General features: G+C 41.7%; 1 protein-coding gene across 8 annotated transcripts in view; it reads left to right on the top strand.

Annotated features, from left to right (window-relative positions):
* Positions 1–19203, top strand: part of SH3KBP1 (SH3 domain containing kinase binding protein 1) — a 342506-nt gene that overhangs the window by 144475 nt on the left and 178828 nt on the right. For all 8 annotated transcript variants that reach the window (XM_041740052.1, XM_041740047.1, XM_041740050.1 and 5 more), the window contains one exon: positions 1731–1854. In XM_041740052.1, coding sequence (XP_041595986.1) covers positions 1731–1854 — 124 coding nt within the window. The remainder of the gene's footprint in view (positions 1–1730; positions 1855–19203) is intronic.

The raw sequence follows: 19203 nt of genomic DNA, 5'->3' as shown, positions 1-19203 counted from the left end.
TTTCCCTTTTTCCCACGTTGGTATAATTAGTCATGGTTTCAGACAAGCCCAGAAACCCTCCGCTCCAGACCTGCAATTTGTGAGTTACTATCATTTCGGGCTATTGACGCTTTCAAAAATAATTATGTAAATTATTAGAGTAATTTGAAGTAATTGTATCAGCCATCAGTTTTTAAAATTCTATATCTGGGCAGCCTGGGTGGCTCAGTGGTTTAGCGCCGCCTTTGGCCCAGGGCATGATCCGGGAGACCCGGGATCGAGTCCCACGTCAGGCTCCCTGCATGGAGCTGCTTCTCCCTCTGCCTGTGTCTCTGCCTCTCTCTCTCTCTCTCTGTCTCATGAATAAATAAAGAGCCTACTTCCAAACAAACAAACAAAAAATTCTATGTCTTTGGGCAGCCCTGGTGGCTCAGTGGTTTAGCGCCGCCTTCAGCCCAGGGCGTGATCCTGGAGACCCGGGATTGAGTCCCACATCGGGTTCCCTGCATGGAGCCTGCTTCTCCCTCTGCCTGTGTCTCTGCCTTTCTCTCTCTGTGTCTCTCATGAATAAATAAATAAAATCTTCTTTAAAATTTCTGTATCTTTTAAATTTTTTTTTTTAAATTTTATTTATTTTATGATAGGCACACAGTGAGAGAGAGAGAAGCAGAGACATAGGCAGAGGGAGAAGCAGGCTCCATGCACCGGGAGCCCGACGTGGGATTCGATCCTGGGTCTCCAGGATCGCGCCCCGGGCCAAAGGCAGGCGCCAAACCGCTGCGCCACCCAGGGATCCCAAAATTTCTGTATCTTTTAAAAAAGATTTTATTTGAGAGAGAGAGAGAGAGCACATGAGCAGGGGGAGGGACAGGCACCCCTCTCACCCCGGCTGAGTGTGGAGCCTGACTCAGGGCTCAATCCCAGGATCCTGGGATCATGACCTGAGCCAAAGGCAGACACTTAACTGACTGAGTCACCCAGGTGCCCCTAAATTTTGTATCTTAATGGGTCTTTGATAAGAGACCACCTAGAGCAAACTTTGTCCATAAAGGGCCAGGTGTTTTATGCTTTGATCTCTGTTCCAAATACTTAGGTCTGCTGTCATAGCAGCCCTAGAAAATACTTAAGCAGATGAAGGTGGTTGTGTTGTAATGAAACTTTATTTATAAAAATATGTGGTGGGCTGTCATTTGCTGACCCTTGGCCTAGAATGATGGTCTTTATTTCTGTTTGTCATCCTTACATTTTTCTTTGTCAGGAGTTAAAGAAAGCCAGAGGGACTTGATGACTGTAAATGAACTTAAATCACCTTCTTTGGGGTTTAGCATAATTGTGAGCCAATGGTGATATGGGAATATATTTCTCTAAACCCCTGTTGGGAAAGATTGAAACCAGAAGGCTTTTAGGTGGCCAAAACTTTTCATTGTTCAAAAAGTAGGACAGGCTGTCACTTCGAGCTGTGTGGTGGCCTTCAGTATCATTCATTCTCTTTCTAGTCACTTGGAATGGCCGTAGTCACATAAGGTCATGTCACCATATTGGACATCATTTTACTTTACAGGACCAGGTGCTCCAGTAATAAATATAAGGAAAACAAGCTACAGCAACATAGGAAATAGTATTTTTCAAACACCATGTTATACTGAGTTGAGGTCATTAGAGTTCATTTCCAGAAAGCTGAAGCTTAAAATAGCCAAAGAGCCATTTAAAAAATTTCAAACAACAGTCTTGTTTTTCTTTTATCCTCACAGGAAATAAAGAAAGAAATGAAGAAAGACCCTCTCTCCAGCAAAGCTCCAGAAAAACCCATGCACGAAGTGTCCAGTGGAAATGCTTTGCTATCATCTGAAACAATTCTAAGAACCAACAAGAGAGGTATGGAAAAAAAGAACAAGCCCCCTCCCCACACACAAACCCAAACTGGAAGCTATTGGGTAAAGTTTCAAATTCTGAATTGCTAAAAAATTGAATGGCATTTGTCCTTTTGGTTTTCGTATAAATTTGGACACACACATGCACACACAGGGCGAGTAACAATGTAATAACTATAATCAAGGGAACTAGTACAGTTTTTTTACAATAAGAAAGTAGACTAAATTTGTAAATGATGATTTTTCTAGGACATTAGCTTTCACTTCCATATCTATTTTTATGGATGAAAGATGACTTTAGAGAATGCTATGGTGCAGGCTGAGCTATGCGTGTCTGGCCATGGTCTCTTTTTAATTTAAGGGCAGGCTTTATCAGGGTCTCTTTCTCTACCCGCTGGGCTCCCAAACACAGACCTTGTCTCTCTTGGTTTAGGAGGCCGTATGTGCAAAGATATAGCTCTTACATCCCTCTAACCAAGAGAACTTTAACATCTCATTTCCCTGTTTTGAGATCTCAAGGCAGATTTTCAGGTATTAGCTCGTGGCGGTTTTGTTTTCTCCCGTATCCCTCCTTTGTGACATCGTTGTTTGAAATGATAGGAGAGAGAATGTAAGGTTGCAGAGAGGACTCGACTCACCTCTACTGTGGTTGCACTAGATTTCCTCAGTTTTTCCTGCCCCTGCCCTCACCGTGCATTGGACAGGGCTCATACTGAGCGTGCCCGTGGTAGGTTAGCATTCAGCTGCAGGCTTTTCACGGGCTTATTACTTCCTTAAAGAGAAATATAGAGCTGTTCAAAAGCAGGAGCAGGAAATGTATTAGCAAAGAGTTCCATTAAAAAGAAAAAAGAAGGCAAGTTTACATAACCACAGGGAAGAACAGCTAATCTTTCATAAAATTTAGACAGCATAAGAATTTGTCCAATAAACTGTCCATTGATCATAGTGCTCGAGACATTAGCTTTGTGTCTCTCTTCCTTCCTGCTTCTTCCTCTACCCCCTCCAGCTGCCCTGGGTTACATTTCCCTTTTTGAATTATTCAGATTAAGTATTGGCTGGAGGCCCACGCTGGTTAGCAGCTATAGGATTTTCTTTCTTTTCTTGTTTTCTTTTTTTTTTTTTTTTTAAGTCCCATCCTACCAATGCAGGGGATTTCCCATTTTAAGAATTAAGCAGATTTTGCTGTGAAACTATAGTCATCCCCGCCAAGTGCCTCCTTCATTCTTGCAAATAAGTTCCAGAGCTCCTGAGGCCTGCCCTTATAGGTTTCAGAGAGCTAGGAGTCAGTGTGTCTTTCTATATTCCCAAACCTTGCTTGCTTTCCTGAGCCCCTCTCGTTCCTCCTCGTGCTTCTTGGGTCAGTGAGTCAGGAAAGTACACGCAAGATGACCACTGGCAAGGCTCCTCCTGCCAGCCCTGCTTTTTGTAAGGTAAATAAGAGAATTAAGGTAATTAATTGACTTAACAAGATAAGGAATTAATTAAGTTAAGGAATTAAGGTAATTATCCAGATGAGTTTGATAAAAATTACCTGAGAACTTTAAATGAAAGAAGGATTCCAACTTTTCTGATAATTGCCTCTTTGCATCTAAAACTCTGGCCTCTGAGGTCCTCCATGGGATTTTTCATGATCCAGAAAAAGGTACAGAACAGGGGCGGCATATGGAGTGCCGTTCCTTTCTTAAATCTCCGCCTTAGGCCCGAAGCCCGATGGTGACCAACCTTTTACTCTCGGGTATTTTATATAATGAATCTGCCGTGGCTCTGAGACCTTAGCACATGGAGACATGCTGTAAATACGAAGCACATAAAATACCATCTCCGTTTTGTCCCAGGCTTCACACTGACCCTCAGGTCACCTGGGCCAAACATCAATTTCCAGTTGAAGGGAAGCATTGTGTACGGAGGGCCAGCACTATGTTTGGCCCTGCCCCCACCCGTCCATACTAACAGTATCCTACTACTCCTTATAATAAACAGCGGGATGGATTGATTGGCCTTGTCAGGCCAGATAAATAGTTCATTGTGCTGAGCTCAAAAGCTACATTTTTTTCCCACCCCAAATCAATGAAAAACCACTTTTTTTCCCCCTTAAAACAAGGATCAGAGGCTAAATCTGGGGATGATTCTAGTTACTTGTAAACACTTTCCATCCAACTAATTCTTCAAGTTTTATGAGTTATTGTAAATGACCCAAGTCTTCTCCTTCTCTTTGTTTTCACCAAGCTTTGTCCCTAGAAATCTCTTGATGTTTTTGTCTGTTGCTGTTGTTATGGAGGAAAATTACTTTCAGAGTTTAGTAACAGGCTGTTTTGTTTCATTAACATGGGATCCTTCTTCGGGTATATGAGTCCACCTTGTGATTCAGCCTTGGACCCTGTGAGAATTTAAGAGAATTAACACAAATTCTTTTTCTTTTAATAAATAAAGATCAAAATCTATTTCTGTTATGAGGCTGAAATTGAACTACTTCACTGGGTCCCGAATTTGAGAAAGACTTAGCTGAAGAAGTTTGCCCAGTTGTGGCCAGTGGTTTGGGGACATGCCTCACTTTGCAGCAATGGCAAGTGGGTTATAGTACCTCACAGTGTGGGACAAGCTTGTCCTCCCCAGGCCCTTGTATGAGGTCAAGAGCCACCCTAGGTTTGAAGGAAGCTACTATAATAGCCTTGAGAAAAGGCCAGTACCATGCAAACAGTTTGGGACAGATTAGTTTCAGTTTTCAACTTGAACCTTTGCAGATCTCTACAGAGTTGATTTAGGGAGGTACTGGAGTGACTCCATTGTGCTTTTCGTTTGAGAAAAAGATGGAGTGAAATTGAGAGAGAAAACAGTTCCTCCAGACAGCCTGGCAGCCATCAGCTATACATTCTAGGCATTAGGGCTGCAAGGACATTGGTATCTGCTCCCACACCTAGCCATTTCTCTGGGCTTTACCCGAGTCACAGTGAAGGAGATTTCTGTTTAAAACAAGCTTTTCCCAAGGAGTAAGAAGTCATTTTTCATTCATGCTTGCAGCGTGGATGTTACATATCCTGAAGTTATCCCAGACTCCAGAATGTTGACAAAGTGTAGCCAGAAAATCTGAAAATTCTTCTGGGAGCCAAATGATGTTCTCATGAACCAGACAGAAAAAGGTGGTCTGTTTCCTCCTGAGGAGGATTTATTCTTTTGTTCCTTCTCTCATTAAACCCATATAGAAGAATGGTGCGCAACTCCCAAATTGGAATATTGATATCTGGAAGATTTTTTTTTTAATGTTCAAACCTTACAGTTAAAAGCCAAACTGAACAAAATGGACATTTTAACAACAGCAAATGCATTCAGTACATACTTGAAAATCAGCAAGGAGGATTTTGTTCATTTCTACTTCAATTAAAGGAAAGACAAAATCGTTGGGTCTCATCTCAGAGTGGTTTCCCAACCAACTTTATTTATGTGATGGGTTCAGTGTCCAGGCTGTAATCAATACCACACTGGCCTCTGTAAGGCCCAGCTTCTGTTTCGGGGCTCTAGTTCCTCGGTTTTTGCATCGCTAGCAGACCTCATGGGGAAGCTGCCTTTCTCAGAACCCCTCCTGCTGCCTACGATTTAGAATATTGTTCCTTCCTCACTTTTACATGGATCCTAACGAGCGTTTAATTGCACACGTTTATAGTGTGCCACTGCAGGCCTGGCCCTCTGCTTGGTGCTGGGACAGATGGAAGGACTAGAGGAACACCACCAGCCAGGCTTGCCTGCAAGCCCTTGCAGTCTGTTGTGTCCCTTGGGAAATGTTAAGAAAGTGGTGTACATTTCTTAAATCCTTTTTATGGCAAGATGGGGATATGTCTCTAATTTACTGCTGTCATTCTGAATGTGAAGCCACTCCGCGGGTTTCTGGTTGGCTTTATGTGTCCTTGTTTCTATTTCCAGTTTATCATGAATTCAGTGTTTGGTAAGTCTCTATTGTATTTTGCACATTTATTATTCTTTGCTATTATTATTATTATTATTATTATTATTATGCTCTCCTGATAGAAAATGTCTTTTATAATCATCTTTTTAAGTCGCTCTGCTACTTTGGCATCTGCCTTATGAAAGATAAACTGCTTTTACCATCTTTATTTAAGGTTTATTGTGCATTTGCATTTTACTGCCCCTTCCAGGAACTGACTAATGCTGGAAGATCTGATGGTCTCAAAAATGTTATTTGTAACAGGTCTAGCACTGATGCTACAAGATGAGATTCAAGTTGAGCTGGGGGAGGGTTACTCTCGAAGTTGCTATGTGGATGTGTCTTGGATTGTAGAACATGACTCTGTGGGCTCATTTCTCATGTATTTAGTTCTTCAGACAGGTTTAATTCAAAAGTCCTGAACAGAGGGACCAACAGCTGCTCTGCCTCTGGTGACACACTGTTGCTTTAAAAGTTGATGCAGAAATTCTTCAGAATTCATTTTGTGTGTGGATGGGTGATATATACATGCCCCCCCAGCATAATATGGGCCTCGTGTTTGCCACACAGAAAGGCTCTCCATTTTGGTCTGCTGCTTGTGGCTGTCAGAAGAATCATACCTAGGGTTTATCTTTCTTTGCCCCCAGCACCAGTCATTCCAATACCTAAAGATCTGGCTGTAGTGGCCTCCCTCCCTTTCTCTACTGAAGGGGAAACGTTTTTGCAAGTTCTCATTTCTTTAGCATTTACTTGGCTATTCACAATAACGTTCTCGAGGTATCTGCAGGCTGGTTTATCAGGACAGGAGTGCGCATACGCCCGCCAAGTACGTGCTGCGTGGAACTCTGTGTTGGCTCCAAGGCAGTGGCCTGGTTCTCTTGATAGGCTATGGGCTCTTTGTTTGAAATGAAACTGTAAACAAAGGATGGAAAAAGTGTGTCCTTAATAAAGAAAATGTCAACTGCTTTGCTTTTCCAGTGCTTTGTTGGTTAAGGTAGATGCAAGATCTGGGAATTTGTTTATAGAAACAAGATTTTGTTCCTTTCCAATTTCCTTTTGGAGAAACAAATGTGAATTACCCCGGTTACCTGGAATCTGAAAATGTAGCGTGTTGGGTCAGATTTTCTTCAACTCTCCAAAGTACCTATTGATCCTACCTAAATTGCTGGTTTTTATAGACAAATGGAAGAGTAAGAAGTTGAGAGAAGGTGTTACTGTTGTGTGGAAGCTCTTGGCTATCACCTGAGCTGGTCTTTTCCATGGGGAGATGAAAATAAAGCTGGCCATTGGCAGTGAACCTGGATGGATATAATATTCCAGCCATTCAATAATACATACATCGTGTAAATGTGTCTTTGTGTGTATTTATCATCTTCTTTCCCAGGGGGTCTTCATTCTTGAAAGTTTGAGAGTAAAGGGACTGTTAAGAGGTTTTGTAAAGTAATTGATCCCTGGCTGCATTACTGACAGGTTCTGTTGGGAGCTGTGTTACTGGCCCTATGGGACTAGTAGTTGATGTTCAAGTATGTTGCTCCTATTTACTTTCTTATCTGAGTAGTATTGCCTCTTGGACCTAGGGATGGTGGTGAAATGGGTAGGAAATGCCATTCTGAGTGGTGGTTGCCATTGTATATTTTCCATACATATGGGTCTTTGGCAAACTTGGTTTTAAGAAATTTTCTTGTATTATATTCGTCTCCTTTCAATCTCTGTGCCCTGATTCCAAGGTGTTAACCCTAGAGGAATTAGTGTACCCTGGACTAATTATTGATTTAGACTTCTAAGGCGTTCCTGTTGGGTTGCCACCCATCCATCCAGAGGACCGCCAGGGAGTGGGTTTGTGGTGGTGGCTCCACCTGGTGGCTCTCCCAGGAAACTCCTCCTCCTGCCCACCTTTTCTTTCTCCCTGCAGAGAGAGATGCCTTTGGTTCCTCTGACTTAGTGTTCTCAATTCATGCCATTCCATTTTAGACCCACAGCTTCTCACATTACACATGTGTTCGTTCTCTTTAGCTCCATTCCTCTCTCTTCTAATTTTTCTTCATTGAACTCACAGAATCTGCTTCCCCATCCTTGTCCCATCTGTTACACCGACACTGACAGGGATCATTGTTGATAAGTGTGGAAAAAAAAAAAAAAGGACTCCTATAGGCGTGACTCTAGGTATAGGTAATAATTTGAATTTAAACACCATGAAGAAGTACACTGAAATTCCTGTAGGTAAGACATAATCTCCTCCTTAGTAGCTCCAGTTACCCCTAACTACTTTACTTCTTAGTGGACCCAGTTTTCCTAAAAGGAGCAATATTTTATGACTGATGTTGTTTTCACTTGTCAGCAGGAGGTGAAATAAAGAGCCTACTGACTTTGTTAGCTTCATTATCATTTGTCAGTTCTCTACAGGAAGCCCCTTCTTGCCTGGGCATGGGCCAGCCCCCCACCCTCACCCCTCTCCATGCTCCCCTCTGGGTATACCACTGAGCATAAGTATTCTTGATAAATAAAAATGTTTCTTCTTTAATTTCATTGTTTTTTGGGGGTTTTGTTAGTTGATGACATTGTAGATGTGTTTTAGCTACATTGTGGGTTAGTCTGAGAACTTAATCACCACTTATGACTTTGTTTCTATGAGAAAAAGCATTTGGAATTTCAAACACTGCATAGTGCATAACCCATTTGTAAATCTGACTTCTTTCTTTGATTTTTACATTGCTGGCCCGAAGCCTTGGGTACCTTTTAAAAGCAGAGTCCATATAAGTGGGGATGATTGTGCTTTTCTCATCGTGCAGAGGCGTTTACAGTTCCTGTGGTATAGAATGCTAGGAGTAGGCAATCTCCCTACAACACGCCAGGCTCCGAGGGTGGTGCTGACCGACCACATGGCTCCATTGTGTACAGTGCTTTTCACCAGTTCTGAGTTGGACCTTGGTGAGCCCAAGTTTGTCTGTATAAGGTGTATTCTCAAAGGCACGCTGTTGTATATTTTCACCTACTAGAGAGGAAGCCATGCAACATGTGTGACATGTTCAGATAGACACCAGGCCAGCAGTTCCCAGTGTGCGCTGCACAGAATTATGACCCTACAAAATATTGCACAAAAGAGGGATGGAGAGAAAGAGATAAGGAGACAGAAAGGGAGAGAAAATTGGCTCTCTGGACACAGGAATTTTGGCTAGGGCCGCCTACACTAACACCCTCCTGGAGAATGGCAAGCACCAGAGCATATTGCAGGCTCTTGGATGTCCTGTGGTCAGGAAACCTGCTTCTCTTCAGTCAGTGGACCGCATTTTACTGAATACTAGTTAGGACTCTGCTTTGCGATGTGTAGGTCTTGAAAATGCAGGACGAGGAGCTGTCTGAGCATCCCAGAGATCATCTTCGGATTGACCCTTGCACAGGGAATGTTAGAGTGAGTGGGTGGTGGTGGCCGTGCTGGCCCTGTGAGAGACACTGACCAAGCCTCTATGGCCTGCGGCTGTGAACAGACACGGTGCATGATGCTGGGAGAACATTCCCTGAATCTAATACTTGAAAGCCAGTCCTCTTGGTAGGTTTTTGAGTGACAAGCTAAAAGCAATTTTTTTCCCTCTTGATCATTTCTTGGGCCCTGTGTCAAAGAGTGCCTAGGCTGGGCTTTGGCAGGAAAAGTGGGCCGAGGGGTCTGACCCAGTGAACACAAGACCAGCTCTAGCTGGGACTTGGGTCAGGATGGAACAGGGATTCTAAGGGCGAATTTTAGGATGACAAAACAGTAGTCCCATAGAGTCAGGAGAGTCCCCTTGCCTTCTCTACTTGCTTCGATGGAAAGACGGGGAGTCTTAGCTCTCCTTGATACCATTAAAACCCTGATCGGGCATAAAGAAGAGGTTTGTTCACTCTCTCCTGTTAGTGAAAGAAGCTGTCATTTTGAGTTCAGGTAATGAACCCACTTGTGAAGTTGTGAGAAACACATAGCCTGCCATTTAGAGTTCTCGAATCTAGGATTCCTGAGGTGGCTGAGGTCCCTGAAACTGTCCCAGCCTTCGGTCTGATTCAGGGACCTGCTTGTTGACATGCCAGGAAGGAGAACATGGAGCCTCTGCCCAGGGAACCTGAAAGGACACCCCTCTGATCTGGAGGATCCTCTTTTCAAAAGGGAGATTATTACAGGTAGATAGCTGGTAGATTAATTAAAGGTAACTAATAAGAGGTATTGTATTGGGACAGCAACTGTCCTTACTTGTAGAAAGCCCTGGAAAAAGAGCCTTTTCTTTTTTTTTTAAAGATTTTATTTATTCATGATATACAGAGAGAGAGGCAGAGACACAGGCAGAGGGAGAAGCAGGCTCCCTGTGCGGAGCCCGACGTGGGACTCGATCCTGGGATCCCAGGATCATGCCCTGGGCTGAAGGCAGGCGCTAAACCACAGAGATACCCAGACATCCCGAAAAGGAGCCTTTTCTCCTGTAGTTTCCTCAGTTTCTTCTAATTGCACTTACTGGTCTGTTGTCACAGCTTGGTCCCCCTGATGCCACCTGCAGCTTCAGTTTAATCTTTAGACTCATGGCTTTTTTGTGCTTGTGAAGCCCTAGGATGGTTCTGCCCTGAACAACGAGGACATTTCCCGGCCTACCTCCCTAGCCCATGGTCTGGCGGACAGTGGGCCCAGCTGCAGTGCCAGGTGGACCACTGTCATAGTCCCCTACCAGGAAGGGAATGAGAGAGCAGCCAGAAACTTCGTCCGTGCATGCACACACGCTCAAGGAAGCACATTGGAGGAGGACTGAACTGCTTGCTCCATTTGCAGTTTCCTGGAGACCTGAATAAACTCAGTGGTAGCAGGACCTTGTGGCAGGAAGAAGGGCTGCAGGCCAACTCCAGCTCCCACTTCTGCTGTACCCCCAAAGTTTCTGTGGGACATTAGGCAAGTCTCATACTCTGTTTTCCCATCTGTAAAATAAGGAGACTCGGGCAGCCCGAGTGGCTCAGTGGTTTAGCGCCGCCTTCAACCCAGGGCTTGATCCTGGAGACCCGGGATCGAGTCCAGTGTCAGGCTCCCTGCATGGAGCCTGCTTCTCCCTCTGCCTGTGTCTCTGCCCCCCTCTGTCTCTCTGTCTCTGTCTCTCTCTCTATCTCTCATAAATAAATAAATAAATAAATAAATAAATAAATAAATAAAATCTTTTAAAAAATAATAAAATAAAATAAGGAGACTACTCTTGTTAACTCCCTCAGGGAAATTGTCAAGGTAAAAATGAGGAAAGAGAATGAAGCTTGGGCCAGAAGGTGGTGAGAGAATGAACCAGGAGTCACTGAAAACAGTAGTAGTTGTTATTAAAAGTGGTAAACTGCTGGTAAGACCCCAGAATGTTGGGAAGAAATTACAGATTTATGGACAACGATAATGAAGTGTTGTTTCCATGAAGCAACGAGTGATCGGATGCACATGGAGCAGTCTGCGGGATAGACCATATGCTAGGCCATAAAAGAAGGCTCAGTAAATTTCAAAGGATTACAATCATACAGAGTATGTTCTCCAACCACACTGGAATTAAATTAGGAATCAACAACAGAAAGAGATTTGGGAAATTCATGAATATATGGAAATTAAACAATCTACTCTTGAATTACCAGTGGGTCAAAGAAGAATCCCCAAGGGAAATTTTGAAATATTTAGAAATGAATGAAAATGATGAAAACACAATCTCCAGAAATTGACTGCATATAGCTAAAGCAACGCTTAGAGCAAATTGACAGCTGTAAATGCCTGTATTCAAAAAGAAAACAGATTTCAGATCAATACCCTCTCTTTTCTTTCCCCACCTTCACTAAGATATGTTTGATATATAACGTTGTATAGGTATAGGTTTGAGGTGTAGAATATGATGATTTGAGACATGTATATATTATGAAATGATTTCTACAATAAGGTTAGTTAATATATCCCTCACCTCCCATAATTACCATATTTTTAGTTGTTATTGTGAGAACATACAAAATTCATCTTTCTCTAACATATTTTACTTAGCATAATGCCCTCAAGTTTCGTTCATGTTGTCACAGATGGCAGGATTTCCTTATTTTTATGGCTAAATAATATTCCGGTGTGTGTGTGTATGTGTGTGTGTGTGTGTGTGTGTGTGTGTGAGAGAGAGAGAGAGAGAGAGAGAGAGAGAGAGAGAGAGAGAGAGAGAGAGAGAGATTTTCTTTATCCATTCATCCATTGCTTAGGTTTTTCCACATATTGGCTGTGGTGAATAATGCTGCAGTGTGCAGTGAACACAGGGGTACAAGAGATCTCTTTGAGATAGTGATTTCATTCGCTTTGGATATCTGCCCAAAAGTGGGATTGTCAATAACCTAACTTTCTACCTTAAAAAACTAGCAAAAGAGGAATGCCTGGATGGCTCAGTGGTTGAGCATCTGCCTTCAGCTCAGGTCATGATCCTGGGGTCCTGGGATCGAGTCCCGAATCAAGCTCCCCACAGGGAGCCTGCTTCTCCCTCTGCCTATGTTTCTGCCTCTCTCTCCATGTCTCTCATGAAGAAATAAATACAATCGTAAAAATAAGAAAGAAGGAAACTAGCAAAAGAGGGTTGCCTGGCTCATTGAGTTGGTAGAGCTTGTGACTCTTGATCTCAGGGTTTTGAGTAAAGCCCCACGTTGGGCATAGAAATTACTTAATTTAAAAATATTTTTAAAAGGAACCAGAAAAAGAAGAGCAAACTAAGCTTGAAGCAAGCAGAAAGAAGGAAATAAGAGTGATTAGAGTGGAAATAAGCGAAACAGAATAGGAAAATACAGAAAATTACTGAAATAAAAAACTGGTTCTTTGAAACAGTCAACAAATTGATAAACTTTAGCTAATACTGATTAAGAAAAAAAGGAGAGAAGGTTTAAAATTCTAATACGAGGAATTATAAAGGGGACATCACTGCCAATCCTGGAGAAATTAAAAAGTTTGTGAAGGAATACTGAGGACAATTTACGCACTCCTTGTGGGGTTGTAAACGTGTGCAGCTGATTTGAAAAAGTGTCTGGCTGTTCCTCAAGCTATGAAGTATAGAGTTAGCTGTGACCTAGTATTCCATACCCATGAGAGATGACAACATATGTCTACCTACAAACCTGTTCGCAGTGGCACAATCCTAATGTCCCCCAAATGGAAACGACCCACATGTCCATCAGCTGAACAGATGAACAAAAATGTGGTTCATCCACACGATGGAATACTGTTTGGCAATTAAAAGGAACGAAGTTTCGATACATGCCACAGCATGGATGAGCCTCAAAGACAGCAGGTGAAATTAAAGAAGCCAGACACTAAAGATCCCATGTTGTATGATGCCATTTATGTGAAGTGTCCAGAATAGGCAAGTCCATAGAGATGGTAAGTAGGTTAGTGCTTGCCCAGAGCTGGGTGTCAGAATGGAAAGTGACTGCTCATGGGCAAGAGGTTTGTTTTTGGGGTGATGGAAATTCTAAAATTACACTGTTATGATGGTCACGCGATTCTGTAACTCTAGAAGAACCATTTAATCACACACCTAAAATGGGTGAATTTTATGGGTATGTAAATAGTATCTCAGTAAAGCTGGGTTTTGTTTTTTTTTGTCTGCCTGTCTGTCTGTCTGTCTCTTTCTGTTTTACAACCCCTACCACTCCCCTCTTCCAGCTGAAGGACAAGATGTGTCATTCCTTTATTCAAGTCTTTAAAAATTATATGTTCCTCAGTGAAGCTTTATATTTTTCTTCATTCAATCAGTTGCCTAGGAGATAGTGAATCTGAGAGATCAAAAAGACACTGTTTTGCTGGGATGACCTAAATATTAGAGAATTGATTTGAGAAGCGTAGAGAACTGACGGTGGCATTCTATTGTTCATTTCTTGAGAAGAAAGGAGAGAGTCCCTGTAAATCAAAAGGCAAACCCTTATATTCTAAATTCTGTGCTTCATAGAGAGGCCTTTGCTGGAAAGGAAAGAATCCATTTAGGGTTCCAATTTTTCTTGCCGCTATAACTCTGTGCTGGCTATTTTTGCTCATAAATCTTTTCTGCAGCTCTGATGATTTCTTTACGAAAGATTCTTAAATGTGGAATTATTGGACAAAAGCATGTATATATTTTATGGCACTTTAAGCCATTATTATGAAATTGATTTTTGAAGGGTTGTACCAATTTACATCATCACTAGAAGCGGGAAGAGTGCTTATTAGTGTTTCAAGCTTGAATTTCTTTGATTAATAGAGTTCTCTCACATTTTCTTTTTTCTGTCATGTGTTTGTATTCTTTGCTCTCATGTTGAGGTCTTTATATTTTTCTTACTGATTAGTGTATTATTCCTTTGTCATTTCTGGCAAATTGTGCTTCCCAGTTGGTTGGCTTTTCATTTTGTTTACAGCTGGTTTTGAGGTACAGAAATAGTACTTTTTTACACAGATTCGTTGTTGATTTTTTTCATGATTTCCCTGAATAAAATCTCACATAATTTTTTTCCTTCTTTATACTTGCTTCATTCTTTTTTTACTTCTAATTTTTAATTTCTTTGGACTTTTGACATGTAGCGTGTGGTTAGTATGCAAATTGATTTTTATTTTGAAATAGCCACTTTTTTGGGACCATTTCTTGAATAATCCTGCCCTTCCCCCCATTAATTGTGATATCTCCTTTGTCATATACTATTACATATATTAGGGAATTTTTTCTGGACTTTTGCTTCTGTCCCATTAATTTGTCTCACCATTCTTATATCAATATAGTTTAAGTATTGTGACTCTATAGTATGTTTTAATATGTGATACAGCATTTGTCCTTCTGTTATCACTTCTCATTTTCAAAAATATTTTAGCTCTTCTCTTTCATTTTAAAATTGTTATCATGGGACGCCTGTGTGGCTCAGTGGTTGGGCACCTGCCTTCAGCTCAGGTGATGGTCCTGGGATCCAGGATCGAGTCCCACATTGGGCTCCCAGCAAGGAATCTGCTTCTCCCTCTGCCTGTGTCTCTGCCTTTCTCTCTGTCTGTGTCTCTCATGACTAAATAAATAAATCTTTTTAAAAATATTAATTGTTATCACGTTTTACTTTTTAAATTTTTAATTTTTTAAAGATTTATTTATTTTAGAGAAGTGGGAGGAGGAAGGAGCAGAGGGAGAGGGAAGAGAGAATCCTCAAGCAGACTCCCTGAGTTTGGAGCCCAGAGTGGGGCTTGATCCCAGGACCCTGATATCATGACCAGAACTGAAATCAAGAGTTGTCTGCTTAAGTGACTGAGCCACCCAGGCACCCTTGTTACCAAGTTTTTAAAAATTCCATTGGGATTGGGATTTGAATTACATTGAAATTGCACATCGATTTAGAAAGAATCGACATTTCCCCAACTTCTTTTGTTTAACAGTTTTGTATTGTGCCATATAAAATGTCTTCATGTACAATGCATAAATGAAATGCTTTTCTCTCCCTTGCCCCTCTTCTGCAGACATCATAGTGGACCAATTCTTGCAACCATACACCAAATTAAAATGTACATCCCTTCTGAATACTAGACAGCTAATTCTAGTGACCCAGTGACATAGGACATTATTCTGTTTAGCCAAGTGTCAGTAAGGGTTTTATTTGTGAAGTCTTGCTTCCTCCTTATGTCATCCCTACATAGATTGAGGTTATTGTTGGCTCTTGCAAATAGAATCTTTTCCCCCTCCTGTTTTTTTTTATTAGCACAGAAGAACATAACTTTTGAATATTTATGTTGTAATAGCTCTTTGTGGAATACTCTTGTTAATTGAAAAATGTTCCCCTTTAATATTGAGGGAATTGTTAGTATTTATCATATTATTTTAGAAGGTGGATGAGTGGAAATTACAAAATGCTGTATTTGAACAAATGACATCTTATTTTTGTTTTTTTAGAGATTTATTTATTTATTTGAGAGAGAGTGAGAGAGAGCACAGAAGCAGTAGGGAGGGGCAGAGGGAGAGGGAGAGGCAGGCTCCCCACTGAGCAGGGACCCTGATGTGGGCCTCAATCCCAGCACCCTGAGATCATGCCCTGAGCCAAAGGCAGACACTTCACCAAATGAGCCACCCAGGTGCCCTGTCATAGGTCCATTTTAAATATGAAGGAACTGAGGTGGGAAGAAGTAAAATGACTCACTGGCTGCAGCAATAGAGGCAGACGTGGAATGTGTCTTGCTGCCACCACAGGAAAACCTAAGCAGTAATATGAATAATAGCATCCAGAAAGCCTTAGTGAATGGCTGTTCTCAAATGATGATTTTTTGGACACTTGTAGCTGCATGTTATTCTGTTAATACACTTAGATTCTTTTGCGTGTGTGTGTGTGTGTGTGTGTGTGTGTGTCCATGTTTAGATTTAGATTTTTTTTTACTAGATTATAAACTCCTTGAAGGAAGAGGCTTTATTGTATTCATGTTGGAACCAACTTTAATTATCAGATGGAAGGATGTACTTGTACTCAACCACTCTAAGCCTTTTGAGAAATGAGTTACTGGAAAGAAAAGTACCAGAGGGAGAATAAGCTTTATATTAAGTTAATATATTTAAGGAAAAGCTGTTGAAATTCTGTGATTCAGAGAAATTATCTTGGTTACTGAGTGCCCAGGGAGAGAGAAGACTTATTAAGGGTCTGTTTTGGTAAGTGGATCATGAGAATAACTACTGAATCTAGCTCTCAGCCTGATAATGGGCCATTAGTGGAGAGTGAGAAAACCAATGGAGGTTTCCAATGGAGGAGATTTGAACCAGATTGAAAGAATATGAGGGTAACTGTTTTGAGAGAAGGCTCCGACACTTTTCCAATTTCCTGGTGAAATGTGAGCTGAAAGTAGGGGAAAATTTCCAGGGTAAGGGAAACTTTCGCTTTTGTCATCATTTTAATCTGTATTTGGTTTGTCACCCTTCCCCAAGGTTTTCTAAATAAAAGTGTGGAGTTCAGTTTATTTTACATACAGCAGTGTGTCTGCTCTTCCCGTTTCGTTGGAGTACACGGGCCAGATTTAGCTTTCCCTTCCTTTCTGGGCTTCTTCCTCTCTGATATTTGATTGCTCATCATCACTACGATCAGAGCCGGGGAGAGAAAACGAAGAAGATATTAATCAAAGGAGATGGTTGGATTATCTGATTATATGTTAATTTTGCTCATCAGGAACCCATTATTATGAATTATCAGTGATTAGTACTGTGTCTTCAGATTTCAGTTCAAGTAAGACTTGTCTGTGTAGCCACCTCCAGGTGGGTTGCTGGAGATGCTAGAAGTCTGGAGCAGGGACCCCCTTCCACCCCCCCACCCCCAGCCCTCAGGTTCGCACTCTCTCTTACTTCTTTCCCCTCTCCCCACAGCCAGCTTGGGTGAATTCTTTGGTATCGTCATTCCTTCCAAAGGAAAATCAGATTTCCAGAATGTTTTGCTATTGAGTTTTTCCCCTTATTCTTTTTGACCCTTTTCTAGGCCATGTTATTTGACAGATTAAAGCAAACAAATGAACAAAAGCACACAGTTAATAGTTATCTTAAAAAAACACATTGTTTAGGGGAAAAAATGACATCAGTTTTATGTTTGACTTTTCAAAAGCTTTAAAGCAACTCTTTGATAGTATCACTGGGAGTAGCTTGTTTCTTTTGAAGAAGTTAGCCTCCTTTGTAATTTACTTTTGACGAAATAATTGAGATAAAAGATAAGATGTATCTATACAAAGGGAAAGAGTAACCGAGTTACTGATGTGTCTACCTTGTGGACAGGGACAGGCAAACCCAAATGAGCCAGGAATGGAAATTCTGTATCTGTTTTGTGCATAGATGTATGCTTAAAAAAGTACTTCACCCTTTCCTCTTAAATTTTGGCCCTATGGCTCTGACCCTTTTTTCATGGAATTTGAGTGCAATTCACAGTCATGTTTAAGAGCCTCCTTGCCTCTTTCCATTCTCCCTTCCCTCTCTCCTTCTCCATCTCTCTCAGTGATGAATTACTCTAAGCTCCATCCCATCCTGGATCGGGACCCTAGGCTATGTCCGTGTGTCATTAGCTTTTATTTACATTTGTGCAGGCTTGACAGGAATCACATAGATCACTGAAATCCAGGGATGACCCATAGAAACCATTTTGCAGTTTAACTGTAAATCTGTTATTAGCAGAGCTTATATAGGATGCAGTTTAATTTTTCTTACTCCCTGCCAATCCTCCTGGGTGGGGGTGTTAATGCGTTGAAAACTGACCAAACCTGGGCAGCGAGAAGGAAGAGAGAAGGGGAGATTGCAGGCATCAGTAGGGTGGATCAATCTCTCCCTCCCTCCACATCTTCATAAATTATGAATTGTATTGATCTCTTCATATTGATGCATGAACTCATTCTATCAGAAGCCCAAGTTGGAGTAGAAAATGGAAAGTGATCATTTATTAGAGCTGTGTGTCAACTGTATGCTGAAACAAAACAAAACAAACAAAACCATGCAGGCCTGAATGGCCTCCCTTTCAACCCTTGGCTTGTGTGTGGCCAGAGGCAGATAGGGCCTGGGCCACCAGCAAGACTTGATAACAGTTGACAAATATCCTGTCTGTTTTCAGTGGTTTAGAACTTGACTGTCAGTTCGTAGAGGCTGGGAAACCATCGTGTTTCCTTTTGTCCCTCAGAATTCTGCCCAGGATGATTCAGAGGCCCTTGCTGGAGGACCCCTGAGACATCCCTGCCCTTCTCAGCTCTCCCGGCCCACAGCCATTTGGGGAAGGTCATTTTACCTTCCGAAGCATCTGTTTCTTTATCTGCAAGTTGAGAGACTGAGAAGTTTCCAGTAGTTTTTAATCTGAGGACCCTTTCTAAAAATTTTTGACCCTTTGGACGGCAAATTTCTGTGTATTCTTCAGATTAGGATCGGTGTCCTGCTTATATATAGTCCTGCGAAGCATTTTAACCTCTACACTCATTTTGGCTAGTAAGCCTTTTGGAATATTAAAAAATTTAAAGATCCCACTCTCTTCTTTCAAACCCTTTCCAGAGTCCCCAGGAAGGAATATTGTGGTCCATGCTGCATACTCTGTACATTTGAGCTCCTACAGCCAACAAACATTTATTGGATGAATCAGCTTTCCACATGACCTGTCATAAGCTTTGGGAGAACTTGAGAGGATTCTGGCTTTTTGCTGAGAAAGCCCTATGGTGATTTTATTGAGTAGTGAAGTTAAAACAGTGTTTTGCCTTTTGTAAACCACCCATTCTTGCCCACCGCATGGCATTGCGGGCTCTTTACTCTGCTTGATTGCACGGGGGTTGAGTGGGTGGTGAGCTGTGTATTCATTTTGCATTCAGCTCAGCATGCTTCAGAATCCTGTCTCCTCCAAAGGCTTTTCATTTCATCGCCATGTTTATTTCAGTGGGCGTAGGATTAAATCATTCATGGTAAATTGCGTTGAATTGCAAACTCTAGGTAC

The sequence above is a fragment of the Vulpes lagopus genome, chromosome X (assembly GCF_018345385.1).
Source record: "Vulpes lagopus strain Blue_001 chromosome X, ASM1834538v1, whole genome shotgun sequence".
Taxonomy (NCBI): domain Eukaryota; kingdom Metazoa; phylum Chordata; class Mammalia; order Carnivora; family Canidae; genus Vulpes; species Vulpes lagopus.
This window is presented reverse-complemented; position numbering and strand designations above follow the sequence as displayed.